The sequence below is a fragment of the Triticum urartu genome, chromosome 3A, assembly GCF_056163025.1.
Source record: "Triticum urartu cultivar PI428250 chromosome 3A, HENAU_Tu73, whole genome shotgun sequence".
Taxonomy (NCBI): domain Eukaryota; kingdom Viridiplantae; phylum Streptophyta; class Magnoliopsida; order Poales; family Poaceae; genus Triticum; species Triticum urartu.
The window spans coordinates 123,891,694-123,904,705 of record NC_141875.1 but is presented as its reverse complement, the minus strand read 5'-3'; the positions used below and the strand labels follow the sequence as shown (position 1 = coordinate 123,904,705).

The 13,012-nt window shown below is 46.9% G+C and overlaps 1 protein-coding gene across 1 annotated transcript; it reads left to right on the top strand.

Moving 5' to 3' along the window:
• Positions 1-10,037: 10,037 nt before the first annotated feature.
• Positions 10,038-11,249, top strand: LOC125548135 (RING-H2 finger protein ATL40-like). Its single transcript, XM_048711812.2, has one exon. It carries the CDS (start codon positions 10,517-10,519, stop codon positions 10,925-10,927), a length of 411 nt encoding a protein of 136 aa, XP_048567769.1. The 5' UTR covers positions 10,038-10,516; the 3' UTR covers positions 10,928-11,249.
• The last annotated feature ends 1,763 nt before the right edge of the window (positions 11,250-13,012 follow it).

The window sequence follows — 13,012 nt, the reverse complement described above, 5'->3', positions numbered from 1 at the left end:
TTCAGTATGTCGCCAAAGGGCGAGTGCTGAAAAATATCCGCGAAGGTAAACTCCATGATCGGCGCCCAATCGGATTCGATAGGAACGGGCGCAGGCGGCTCGGAGTCCGTGGTCGGATAAGGATCCGGCAGTTTAACAACACGGCTCTCGTGCAAGGTAAGGTCGATGTTCGGCTCGATCGCCACTAAGGGTAACGCTTCCGCCGCGGGGTCCATCCACCCGTCCGTGGAAGGCGCAACTGGCTCCGAATTGAGGGTCGGAGCGGCTGCCGGTGCGATCTTAACACTGTCCGATGGTAGAGCTAAATCGTACTCATCGTGACCGCATGACGCGCAAGGCAGAGGCTCGAATCCGTCGAAGATCAAGTCTCCGCGGATATCGGCCGTGTAGCTTAAGCTTCCAAACCTGACCTGGTGACCAGGGGCATAACTTTCAATCTGCTCCAGATGGCCAAGCGAATTGGCCCGTAGTACAAAGCCGCCGAACATGAAGATCTGTTCGGGGAGAAAAGTCTCACCCTGGACTGCATCGCTATTGATGATAATAGTAGCCATCAAGCCTAACAGCGACGACACAGAGGAACTCTCAATGAAAGCACCAATGTCGGTGTCAAAACCAGCGGATCTCGGGTAGGGGGTCCCGAACTGTGCGTCTAAGGCGGATGGTAACAGGAGGCAGGGGACACAATGTTTTACCCAGGTTCGGGCCCTCTTGATGGAGGTAAAACCCTACTTCTTGCTTGATTAATATTGATGATATGGGTAGTACAAGATTAGATCCACCACGAGATCAGAGAGGCTAAACCCTAGAAGCTAGCCTATGGTATTATTGTACGTTATAGTTGTTGTGTCCTGCGGACTAAAACCCTCCGGTTTATATAGACACCGGAGAGGGTTAGGGTTACACAAGGTCGGTTACAAAGGAGGAGATACACATATACGTATTGCCTAGCTTGCCTTCCACGCCAAGTAGAGTCCCATCCGGACACGAGACAAAGTCTTCAATCTTGTATCTTCATAGTCTAACAGTCTGGCCAATAGAGATAGTCCGGCTGTCCGGAGACCCGCTAATCCAAGACTCCCACACTGGGTGTGCTCCTGCTTCCATCATCTGAGCTACTGGAGGGACTAGTGCCCTCACTCATGTGAACCTGCTCCTCAGACTTGTTCTGACTGTCACTCTGATCTGGCATGATGCAAACACTGACAGCGGACCCTGTGAATAGATTATAGATGAGGTAGAGTGGATGAGCATCACAAAGTACAGAGGTTTTTGCAAAAGAATGAGTTAAAAACTTAGTTTTAGTTTTCCCCAGAAAGCATTTCGGATCTACCGATTTGCAAACTCGGTGAGACCGAAGCAGCTTTTGGAACCTAAACTAGTGAACTCGGTCACACCGAGTCACAGTTTGGTGGCACTGAGACTGCTAGGGTTTCACAAAGTGCTGAACTCGGTCACACCGATTTGCAATTCTCGGTCAGACCGAGAATCACATGTGCAATGGCCTTAGCCAAATCGGTGGAACCGATTTCATCAACTCGGTCGGTCCGAGATGATTTCGGCGGAAACCTAACCCTAAATTTTCAATCCACAACTAAACTACAGAGTGTTTTCATTGGATAGATACATGGCAAAACAATGTGCTAGGGAATCGGAGTGAGAACAGCACAAAGATCAAGTCCATACCCTAGTTCGGCAATGGACTTGCTACGGTGGCAACGGCGGAGACGATCCCGTTGACGGCGGCGGAGACCAGTGACTGGAGGTGGCTGGAGACGAGGAGGACGATCCGGAGACCCAGGGAGGCAGAGCAGGCTGAGCGCGGGCGAGGAGGTTCGGAAAGTTTTCCAAATTTTGGCCTGTGGGTATATATAGCCTGACCCTGTCGGTGTGACCGAGTGGAACAACTCGGTGGCACCGAGATTCATAACTGCAAGCAGTTACTGAATCTCGGTGTGACCGAAAAGTTCAAATCGGTTGCACCGAGATTGAAAACCTAGATCGACTTAGTGATCTCGGTATGACCGAAATGGATGAATCGGTCAGACCGAAACGCACAAAGAAGTTTTGGAAGTTTAAGTCTATGATGAATCGGGGACTCCGAGTGCTCCTCACACAGAGTGGTTCGAATCTGACTTGATCAAACTTTGTGATGCAGCATGAATAGAGTTTGAAACGAGAAAAGCATAGATAGCTAGAGGAGGTTCCTAGGCATTCTTGTCCATCCACTTGGCAAGATAAAAAGAAACCAACCAATCAAAACAACAAGTGGATGTCCTTGAATGAGTAAATTATGCAACCAGCATGCTCACACAATAAAATGACAAATGAAATATGTGGCAAAGCATGCACAAACAATTCTAGCATCTATCAAACAATTGGCGATGACTAGGTCATCTATATATGAGTATATTGACTTAGGAGTCAAATGAGAACATTTGATCATAGGTCATACTCATCGTTTAAGCACAAGTGGGGTTACCACTTTTACATAAAGCGTTGCTGTGTTCACACCATTAGAGTTGCTTTAACTCAATTCTTAGAGTAAAGCTCCCCCTAGATGTGAGATCCCACCTAAGAGGGATGAACTAACCTTGGGTTTTGTCGATGATGAATTCATGTAGGTGTTGAAGATGTGGATGCTCTAAGTTGATGTAGATCATTCGGAGCTATCCTTTGGAGTAATTTGCACTTTCAATACCTACATGGGTTAGTCCCACAAGGAACAAACAAGGATATCCATAGACATAGAGTGATGCACACACAAGATGATGTCTATGAGAGCATTAGGTTACCTTGTCCCTTGTCTTACCAACAAGAGGGTTTGTGACTCCTTGAACTAGTGCAAGATGTGGAAGTTGATTGCACTTGTTCTTGCCAAAATGATAAGAGTGAAGTATGTTGGCGGAGTCACCCTCAAGAACTCTCTAGTTCTTCTTCTTCGGGATCCACACCATCTTGATGGGAATCCTCGGAGTTGTAGTTGTACTTAATGAAATGGAACTTGATGTAGTCTTGGGAACCCACTTGACCAAGGCCTTAGGAGCTTCTTCAAATGTATCAATTTCCTCTTGAAGCTTGTCCTTGCCTTTTTCCTTGTGGTCTTGTGGTGGAAGATCATCTTGAGCTTGTGTCCCTTTGAAAGAAGTAGGATCATACTTCTCTTGTTGAGGAACAAACTTCGTCTTGGGGTATTGATCTTCTTCCCACTCAACTCCATTGGCATTGAACTTCCGTTCAAAACCAATACCTTGATTCTTCCGGTGCCTTCCTTGCTTGCGTACAATTTCCTCGAATTGCTTACTCCCGGCAAGGCTCTTGTAAACACCTTTCTCTATGATTCCCTTATAAGCTATTTTGTTGCTCAAGTCTAACTTGGACAAGAGAATCATTAGTGGAATCAAGAGAACTACTAGAAGCAACAATATTGGATTTAGCATGATTATTGTTACTACTAGAGGAAGAATCATTCTTGTTCTTGTTACTAGACTTGATTTGAGGCATGTAAGTGGATAAGAGTGAACGCTTGGCAATGTAAGAAGAACTTTTCTTAAGAAGATCATCATTGATTGCCTTAAAGAACTCATCCTCTTGCTCAAGATTGAGCTTCTAAAAATGTAATTTCTCATGAGTCCTTAAAAGTTCTCGATGATCTCCTAAGATAATTTCATGAGCTAACTTAAGAGTGTTTAGTTCTTTAGTTAGAGACTCAATCTTCTCCTTATCATTATCATTCGTTTCATCTCGATTAGCATGATTAATTGACGTTTCATCATGGTATTCATCACTAGAGTTGTCAACAAGTAAATCATCATCACCTAACAAGTCATCTTCATCTCTATTGAAATCAACATACTCGGGGTGTGATACCTTTGGACCTTTGGCCATGAAGCATCTTACAATTCCTTTATTTGGTGAATCAAATATGTCCTAGGAGTTGGTTGACACAAGTGCTAGACCAGCAACACCTTCATCTTCAGTATATTCGGAGTCGGAGTGATAGCTTCTCTCAGAGTGACTGTCGGAGTCGGAGCCGGATACCCATTCACCAACATGAGCTTGATGTCTTCGTTTTGTGTAGCTCCTTGATGACTTGTCCTTCCTTTCCGAATCCTTGCTTCTCCGAGAGGGTCTTCATTCATAACGATCATCCGTACTCCTTCTCTCCCTCGATGGTGATTCTTATCTTCTACTTCTTCTTTTGGGAGAATCCTCTCTTCTCTTGTGGGGAGCCGTACACTCATTGGAGTAGTGTCCGGGTCTTCCAAAATTGTAGCAGTTCCGCTCTCAACTAGAAGATCTTTTGTCATTGTAGGACCCTGACTTGGAACTTCTCTCTTTGCTTCTATTCTTGTAGAACTTGTTGAAGTTCTTCACCATTAGGCTCAATTCTTCATTGAAGGTATGTTTCTCACTTGATGATGTGGGAGCTTCACATGAGGCTTTGTAAGCACCACTTGACTTGTTATGGAGCTCCTCCTTATCCTTGAGTGACATCTCATGAGCAATAATTCTTCCAATGACTTCTGTTGGCTTGAGATCTTTGTAAATTGGAATTTGGATCAATGTGCATACGGTATCATATTTTCCATCCAAGGCTCTTAGGATCTTCTTGATGATGAATTTGTCGGTCATCCCTTCACTACCTAAGCCGGCAATCTCATTTGTGATAAGAGCAAGCCTAGAGTACATTTCAGCGACACCTTCACCATCCTTCATTTTGAACTTGTCAAGTTGACTTTGAAGCACATCCAACTTGGATTCCTTGACGGAGTCGGTACCTTTGTGCATATCAATCAAAGTATCCCAAATTTCCTTTGCATTCTCAAGATAGCTGATTTTGTTGAATTCTTCGGAGCACAATCCGTTGAAAAGGATATCACAAGCTTGAGCATTGTATTGTAGCATCTTCAACTCTTCCGCGGTGGCTTCACGGTTTGGTTCTCTCCGATCAAAGAATTCACCTTGCAAGCCAATACACACAATAGCCCAAACGGCGGGGTTATGTCCAAGAATATGCATTTTCATCTTATGCTTCCAACTAGCAAAATTAGTACCATCAAAGTAAGGACCTCTACGGTGGTAATTTCCCTCGCTAGACGCCATACTCTCCTAGGTTGTGAAACAAGGATGTGACCACCAAAAGCTATGGAAATCAAAGCAAATGGAGACCAAAGCTCTGATACCACTTGTAGGATCGAAAGTGTGTCTAGAGGGGGGGTGATTAGACTACTTGACCAAATAAAAATATAGCCTTTTCCCAATTTTAGTTCTTGGCAGATTTTAGCAACTTTGGACAAGTCAAGCAATCTTAACACAATTCAAGCAAGCATGCAAAGAGTATATGAGTAGCGGAAAGTAAAGCATGCAACTTGCAAGAATGTAAAGGGAAGGGTTTGGAGGATTCAAACGCAATTGGAGACATGGATGTTTTTGTCGTGGTTCCGATAGGTGGTGCTATCGTACATCCATGTTGATGAAGACTTCAACCCACGAAGGGTAATGGTTGCGCGAGTCCACGGAGGGCTCCACCCATGAAGGGTCCACGAAGAAGCAACCTTGTATAGCCCACCATGGCCATCGCCCACGAAGGACTTGCCTCACTAGCGCTAGATCTTCACGAAGTAGGCGATCTCCTTGCCCTTACAAAATCCTTGGTTCAACTCCACAATCTTGTCGGAGGCTCCCAAGTGACACCTAGCCAATCTAGGAGACACAACTCCCCAAGAAGTAACAAATGGTGTGTTGATGATGAACTCCTTGCTCTTGTGCTTCAAATGAGTCTCCCCAACACTCAACTCTCTCTCTCTCACGGGATATGGATTTGGTGCAAATAAGATTTGAGTGGAAAGCAACTTGGGGAAGGCTAGAGATCAAGATTCATATGGTAGGAATGGAATATCTTGGTCTCAACACAAGTGTAGGTGGTTCTCTCTCAGAAAAAGTAAGTTGGAAGTGTAGGTTTGTTCTGATGGCTCTCTCCACGAATGAAGAGGTGGTGGAGGGGTATATATAGCCTCCACACAAAATCTAACCGTTACACACAACTTCCCAAACTCGGTGGGACCGAATGGTTAAACTCGATCGGACCGATTCAGCAAAGCTAGTGACCGTTAGGGTTTTCGGTGGGACCGACATGCAACTCGGTAGGACCAATATGATTAGGGTTAGGGCATAACATAATCTCGGTGTGACCGATTACACAAACTCGGTGAGACCGATTTTGGTAATAAGCTGACCAGAGAGTTGGTCAGGTAAACTCGGTGGGGCCGATCGCTCATTTCGGTGAGACCGAAACGTTACGAAGGGAAAACAGAGAGTTTACATTGCAATTTCGGTGGGACCGATCGCTCATATCGGTCAGACCGAAATGTTACAAAGGGAAACAGAGAGATTACAACCCCATCTCGGTGAGACCGAGATCCCTATCGGTGAGACCAATTTGCCTAGGGTTTGTGGCAGTGGCTATGACATTTGAAACTCGGTGGCGCCGGATAGTAAGAATCGGTGGGGCCGAGTTTGACTTTTGGTTTAGGTCATATGTGGATGTGAGAAAGTAGTTGAGGGTTTTGGAGCATATCACTAAGCATTTTGAGCAAGAACCTCATTAAGCAACACCTCATCCCTCCTTGATAGTATTGGCTTTTCCTATAGACTCAATGTGATCTTGGATCACTAAAATAGAAAATGTAGAGTCTTGAGCTTTCAGCTTGAGCCAATCCTCTATCCTTAGCATTTTGAGGGGTCCACTTTTCTCATCCATGGCATGCCAATCATTGAGCTTTCCTGAGATATTAATCTTGAAATAGCATTAGCTCAATGAGCTATATGTTGTTAGGAATTACCAAAACCACCTAGGGATAGTTGCACTTTCAACTTGCGACCAAGCTCAACATCAACAAGCACCCTATGATTTTCAACATTGGAGATCTTGTGTGGCTACACCTTCGCAAGGACCGCTTTCACCAAGAACGCAAGTCCAAACTTTGACCACGAGCGGATGGACCTTTCAAGGTGCTTGCACGCTACAACAACAACGCATACAAGATCGACATTCCAAGCGACAAGTACTCCGTGAGCAACATCTTCAACGCCAAAGATCTCTCTCCCTACCATGGTGATGAGGATTTAGATCCGAGGTCGGATCTTCCCCAAGGGAGGGGAGATGATGCGGAGCATCCCACGATCATCCCCATGGACGCACCTACACCGCCAACATCTCCACTTGGAACAATGACAAGAGCCCGAGCCAAGGCTATCGAGGATAAGGTGAACTCACTCCTCTTCGAACTTCCACTTTCTATGCATGAGACCTCGCTACTACCTCAAGCGGAAACCCTATGTGTGATCAGGTACTTGGAAGGAAACCACGGATCTACTACGCTCAACGGATAAGATGGTGCGGACGACAAGTTCATTGGACAAGAGGAAGGAAAGCTCGAAGCTCCCAGGCTCCGAACGACCGGCGAGCCCCGGACGTCCGACAACCTCCAGGCTCCGGACGTCCGTCCCGCACCGGACGACCAGAATATCCACACCCGAGCCGAATCTACGGATTTCCGGAGACCCCCGGACGACCGGCGCCCCGGACGTCTGACCCCGACCGGACGTCCGATCGAAGTCCACCCGAGCCGAATCTATGAACGCCCGACGAGCCCTGGGCGTCCGGACCCTCGCGAGCCTCCGGACGACCGGTGACCTCCGGACGTCCGACGCCTGTGCGCTGTTATGTGTTGGGCCGCAGCCCATGTACCCCCCACTTCGCCCCCTTTTGCACTAAGACTATAAATAGACCTCCTCCTCCTCCTAGATAGGGTTAGCAAAGGTTTAGCTCATTTTTGTGTCAGAGCTTTGCTCATCCACTTGGATACCTTCTCCTCGGAGATTCGAGCCTCCTCCAGAGATGATCCCCCAAGCAGATTCAAGACCCCTTTTAGGGAAGAACTCAAGACCTCCTCACGGAGAAGATCGTGCTACTTGTATCGTCTTTAGTTGGCTTTGGATCTTGTACCTCCTTTTGTGTTACAAGGTTCTAGCGCATGTGTAACCGTTCTTGTTGGTTTGAGTGATTCTCTCCTCGTTTTCCCCTCGTGTATCCCCTCGTGTTCTTCGCGGGATCCACTCCTTTCATGAAAGATCGGCCGGTTAGGGTTCCACCCTACATCAGAATGCATGCACGTGCTCATCCACATCTGATGAGCCAATGATGACCCATAATTATAGAGGATCAATCATAGTCCTTTCAATAAGTAAGACTCGCGAACCCAACGAGGAGCAGAAGGAATCTATAAACGGTTTCAGTAAGGTAATCTCTGCAAGTGTTGTAAGATAGTTTTGATAGATAGTTTGGTAGCAAGATAATTGATAGCAAGTAACAAGTAAACAAAGTAACAAGGTGCAGCAAGGTGACTCAATCCTTAATATTGCTAAGGACAAGCCGGTGGAACTTCTTATAGTGATTAAAACGCTCTTGAGGACACATGGGAATTTCATCTAGTTACTTTCACAACGATTCATCAACTTACGTTCATTGTCTTGATAAGTTGTTACGTGGGTGAACCGGAACTAAAATGATGTTCTTACTTGAACGAACAACCTACTTATGATTACACACTCCATGCAAGCATGAAAAAACAAGAGAAGTAATTAAGATAAATCTAACCATAGCATGAAACAATTCATAAATTATGGCTTAGCCTTCAGTCACTTTCGTAACCCATCCTCTACAAACTAATTTCACAATGTCTTTCCCTAGGCCCAAACATGGTGAAGTGTCATGTAGTCGACAATTACATGACACCACTAGAGAAAGAACAATATAACATATCATCATAACATTGAATGGTGATCAACTTCGCAACTACTAATAACAAGACTTCTCTCATGTTCTCAAGAACAAATAGAACTACTCACAAATCATAATTGTGTTCATGATCACATGATGTAAATATATGTTTAACCATCCGAACATATAATCTTCCACCAAGTAAACCAACTAGCATCAACTACAAGATGTAATAAACAGTACTAACACCCCCAGGCACCAAATCTGAGATTGGATATAAAGATTAAGCACAAGAGATGAACTAATGTTTGAATATGAGATGGTATTGGTGAAGACGTTGATGAAGATGAGGCCTCCCACGATGAGAGGAGTGTTGCTGATGACGATGACTTTGTTTTCCCTCACCCGGAGGTGAATATCCCGATAGAATCGTTCCTCCATAGAGCGAAAGTGTTTTTGCCCTGATTTCGCCTTGAGACGGTGGCGGCTCGTCCCGAAAATCCTCTTCTTATTTATTTTTCCTGGGGCAAATGGCTTCATTAGGAGAAGATCTTCATCAGCAGGGTCTCCGTAGGCCCCACAAGCCTGGGCACACCCTAGGAGGGGGTCGCGCCTCCTGGGCTTGTGGGCCCACTAAGACTCTTCTATGGTACTTTTTCTTTTCAGTATTTATTATATATTTCAAAATAAATCTTCCCAACACGCCGACACAAACCCGAATCAAATTTGGGCCGGAAATGTGTTGCCGCGGAAAAAGAAAGACGCACGTCCATTTGCGTCGCCGTGTTGGACCGTGTTTTCTGTTCGCATGGACTTAAATCGGACGCAGGCAGACGAATTGGGTTGCGGCAATTGCAGTTGGCCTAAGCAGGTACGAAATAGTCGGCCGTGATCAATGTACAAGAGCGCTCAACTTGCTGAAGTTTGCAAATGCAGGTGCATTACTCTGTCGCTCAACTTGCTGAAGCTTGCAAACATAGGTGCGTGCATTAACCCTGTCGGTTCTGCTAATCCGAAGAGGAGTTAGGAGCTAGTCTCTTTGCAATCTGTGTACTGCAAGATATTGTTTCGATAGCACATACCTCAAATCAAGGAGAAGACCACACTTTTTTTCTGAAACGAAAAAAGAAAAAACCCATTCTCCACGATCCCAGACGCCGCCTGAAGTACCGGCACTTGTACTTTTCGAAGAAAATAAAGAACTCCTACCAAATATACTGTTGCTTTTTTCCTTTTTTGGGGCAAAGCCAAACACTATTCCTGCACGTATTTGCTAGTAATATTCCAGCGATCCAGTCTGTACATTAAACTCGGCCGTTGCCTGACAGCGGCGTGGCACCCGCCCGTTTCATCCAGATCCCCACCGCGCGCCAATTCGCCCACCGACGGCATCATTTCCGTTTGTCACCGAGAAGCTCGGAACAGTCTGGAAACTCTGAATAGCCACTCGGCGAGCCAAGTGGAACCGAACAGCAGCCGCACGCGCGACCAATCCGCGCGCGATGATGGTGAATTGGTGATCCCGCAGCAATAACCAAGGGCGAATAGTCCGCAGTTGGTTAGCTCGGTGCTTCTTCATCACAGGCCTTTTCTCTCCCGAACCTTGCAGCAAACAGGCCAGCGCGCGCCTTTGTGCATGCACCCGTTGGCAGAGCGCCAGTGCGTGCGTCGCGTGGCCCAAGCCTGCGGGGTGCGATCGTCGTGCCGGCCACCGCGCACGTCGCCGTCGGCATGGCAGGGTTCCTGATCAGAGTCTACAGCGGCTGGGGAGTCGAGCTCGCCGCCGTCTCCCTCGCGGCCTTCCTCCTCCGGTACGCCGTGGTGCCCTACGTGAACCACCTGGTCGCCAGCCTGAGCGGCCTGAGCGGGATGGTCGCCAGTGAGGCGGTCGTCGCGAGCTACTGCTACGCCTCGGGCCTCGACGGCGCCACCATCTCCCGGCTGCCATGCTTCGTGGCCGGGCGGCCGGGCGACGCTGCTGCCGTGGCCACGATGGACTGTCCGGTGTGCCTGGGCGCTGTCGAGGAAGGGGAGACGATGCGGGCGCTCCCGGTCTGCCGGCACGCATTCCATGCGCGGTGCGTCGACGCCTGGCTGCGCCTGCGGCCGACGTGCCCCGTTTGCCGAGCGACGTTCAGCTGACGTTGAGGCCAACGCGGCGGCCACGGGGTCGCGGCACAGTGGAGTGGGTGCTTGCGTGCAATTTGAGCTCTGGCTGACGAAATGGGACGCGGATGTCCGTATCCTCCTGCATTCGGGCCGTGTGGACACTTTTTTTTTACCACGATAAATTCCGAAAGTTCGGATTTAAAGCATTTTATACGGAAAAAAAAATTTATAGCAACTTTAGTTGACGCGAGGCGTCACCTTTAGTTATTCAGACATGGCAACTTTATCCTAGTTCGTTTTTTGTCAGAAAATTGTTATGTTTACCAACCTCACATGAACTAAAGTTGTCATGAAAAAGATTCCGGTTGCCATGCTTATAATCCAAATGTTTAAGATTTATCTTTTTTTTTCTTTTTGTTTGAGAAAGAATGGCCACAGGGTTGATAAGTTCGTTCCACTGACGTGGGTGGGAAATTTGACGGCCAGAATTGCTGTGTTGTCTCACCCTTAAGGCAATCTTAAATTTTACTATTACTCTTGTTTTCTTTGGACTTATTTTTTTTTGGAACATTTCTTTGGACTTGCTTGTTACTACTCTATATATATCTCTATTCGTATTTGCAATTTATCAGTTGTCTGGAAATAAAATACGAATGAATCGAATCTGTATGAAAGAGAGAGGGAGAGAGAGGGAGAGAGAGAGAGAGAGAAAGAGAGAGGCGTACTGATCCGAGGCCGGCCCTGTCGTCTTCAGCAAGACCGGTCCAAGACCTCTCCTGGCCGTGGTGTCACTCATTTTCGCCGTCGCTTAGATTAAGGAGCCTAGAAGCTAAAAAAAAAGTACCCCCATAATGTGATTCTTCGTCTCCATGTCTTTTACCCAAACACCATTATCATCAAGCAATTTTTTTATCTGGTTTCTTTTTTTTATGGATGTTGCCGCATTATGGAAAAATAGGTGTTGCGGTCACCATACAATAGCCAGTTTGCTCAACCCTTGTAACCAGTATATCTCCTCTGTTCCAACAGATTTTCAAAGGTCCCTGTCGGTTCTATATCCGGCATATCTCATAGTGGGGGTCCTAAGCTTGGCGTCTTGGAGCGATGGTAATGTGGACACATATTTTACCCAGGTTCGGGCCCTTTTGATGGAGGTAAAACCCTACGTCCTGCTTTTGATTGTATTCATATGGGGATAGTACAGAGTACACGTGTCTACCATGAGATGGATCTAATGAATATTGGATGACCTATTGACTAGCCTGCCCTCGGCTTGTAGAACACACCGGAGGACTAGGGTTTAGGAGAGTCCTCGTCTTGGGCGCCAAGTCTTGTGGAGTCTTCCTTGTATGCGGCATGGGTTGTCCGAACTGGCCCAATAGTGAACCGCCATGGGGGTCCTCGGCCTGATACACCTGTTCGGGAGACGACTTGTTGAGTACCCCCTAGTCCAGGACACCGTCAGTAGCCCCCTGAACCGGTCTTCAAGTTGGGGACGCTCTTCTATTCTTCCGAACTGTTCTTCATATGTGGTTGTCGGTCTTGAAAAGTGGTTCAATAAATCTTCTCATATTCGATCTTGAGGATCGCCGAAGTAAATCCGAAGAGTTTACACGTCGGGTATCCGAGGAGCCCCTTTAAGTTTCCGGCCTTTATCAATGCCTTATTATTTTTAGGCCACACCTCGGGTTTGAAGTTGTTCCCAGGCAGCAGTGTCCTCTTGCGTCCGAGCTCCAACGCCGGACTGTATTCGAGGTATCTTTTGCGGCCGAGCACCAACGCCAGGCCGCTTCTGAGCTCCAACGCCGGGATGTATCCGAGCTCCAACGCCGGATTGTATCCGAAGAGTATTGTTACAGCCGAGCTCCAACGCCGGACTATATCCGAGGTGTCATAGATCACCTTGGTTCAAAAAAAGTTAAAGGAGTTTAGCCGAGCTTAATGCCAGAAATGCCCTCTATGGAGCCAGCCACTAGCGCCCGAGCTTTATGCCGGACTGCTTCCTACGTGGTGCACCACCCCGACTGCGGGCCGATTTTTTGTCAATATTTTTCATTGGTGTAATTTATTCCCTGCCAAGATATATAGCCAGTAGCCCTCAAGGTGTGTATCGGTCTA

Excerpts from the sequence above, each read along its gene's own strand:
- LOC125548135 (XM_048711812.2), top strand. The coding sequence starts at position 10,517 with ATGGCAGGGTTCCTGATCAGAGTCTACAGCGGCTGGGGAGTCGAGCTC.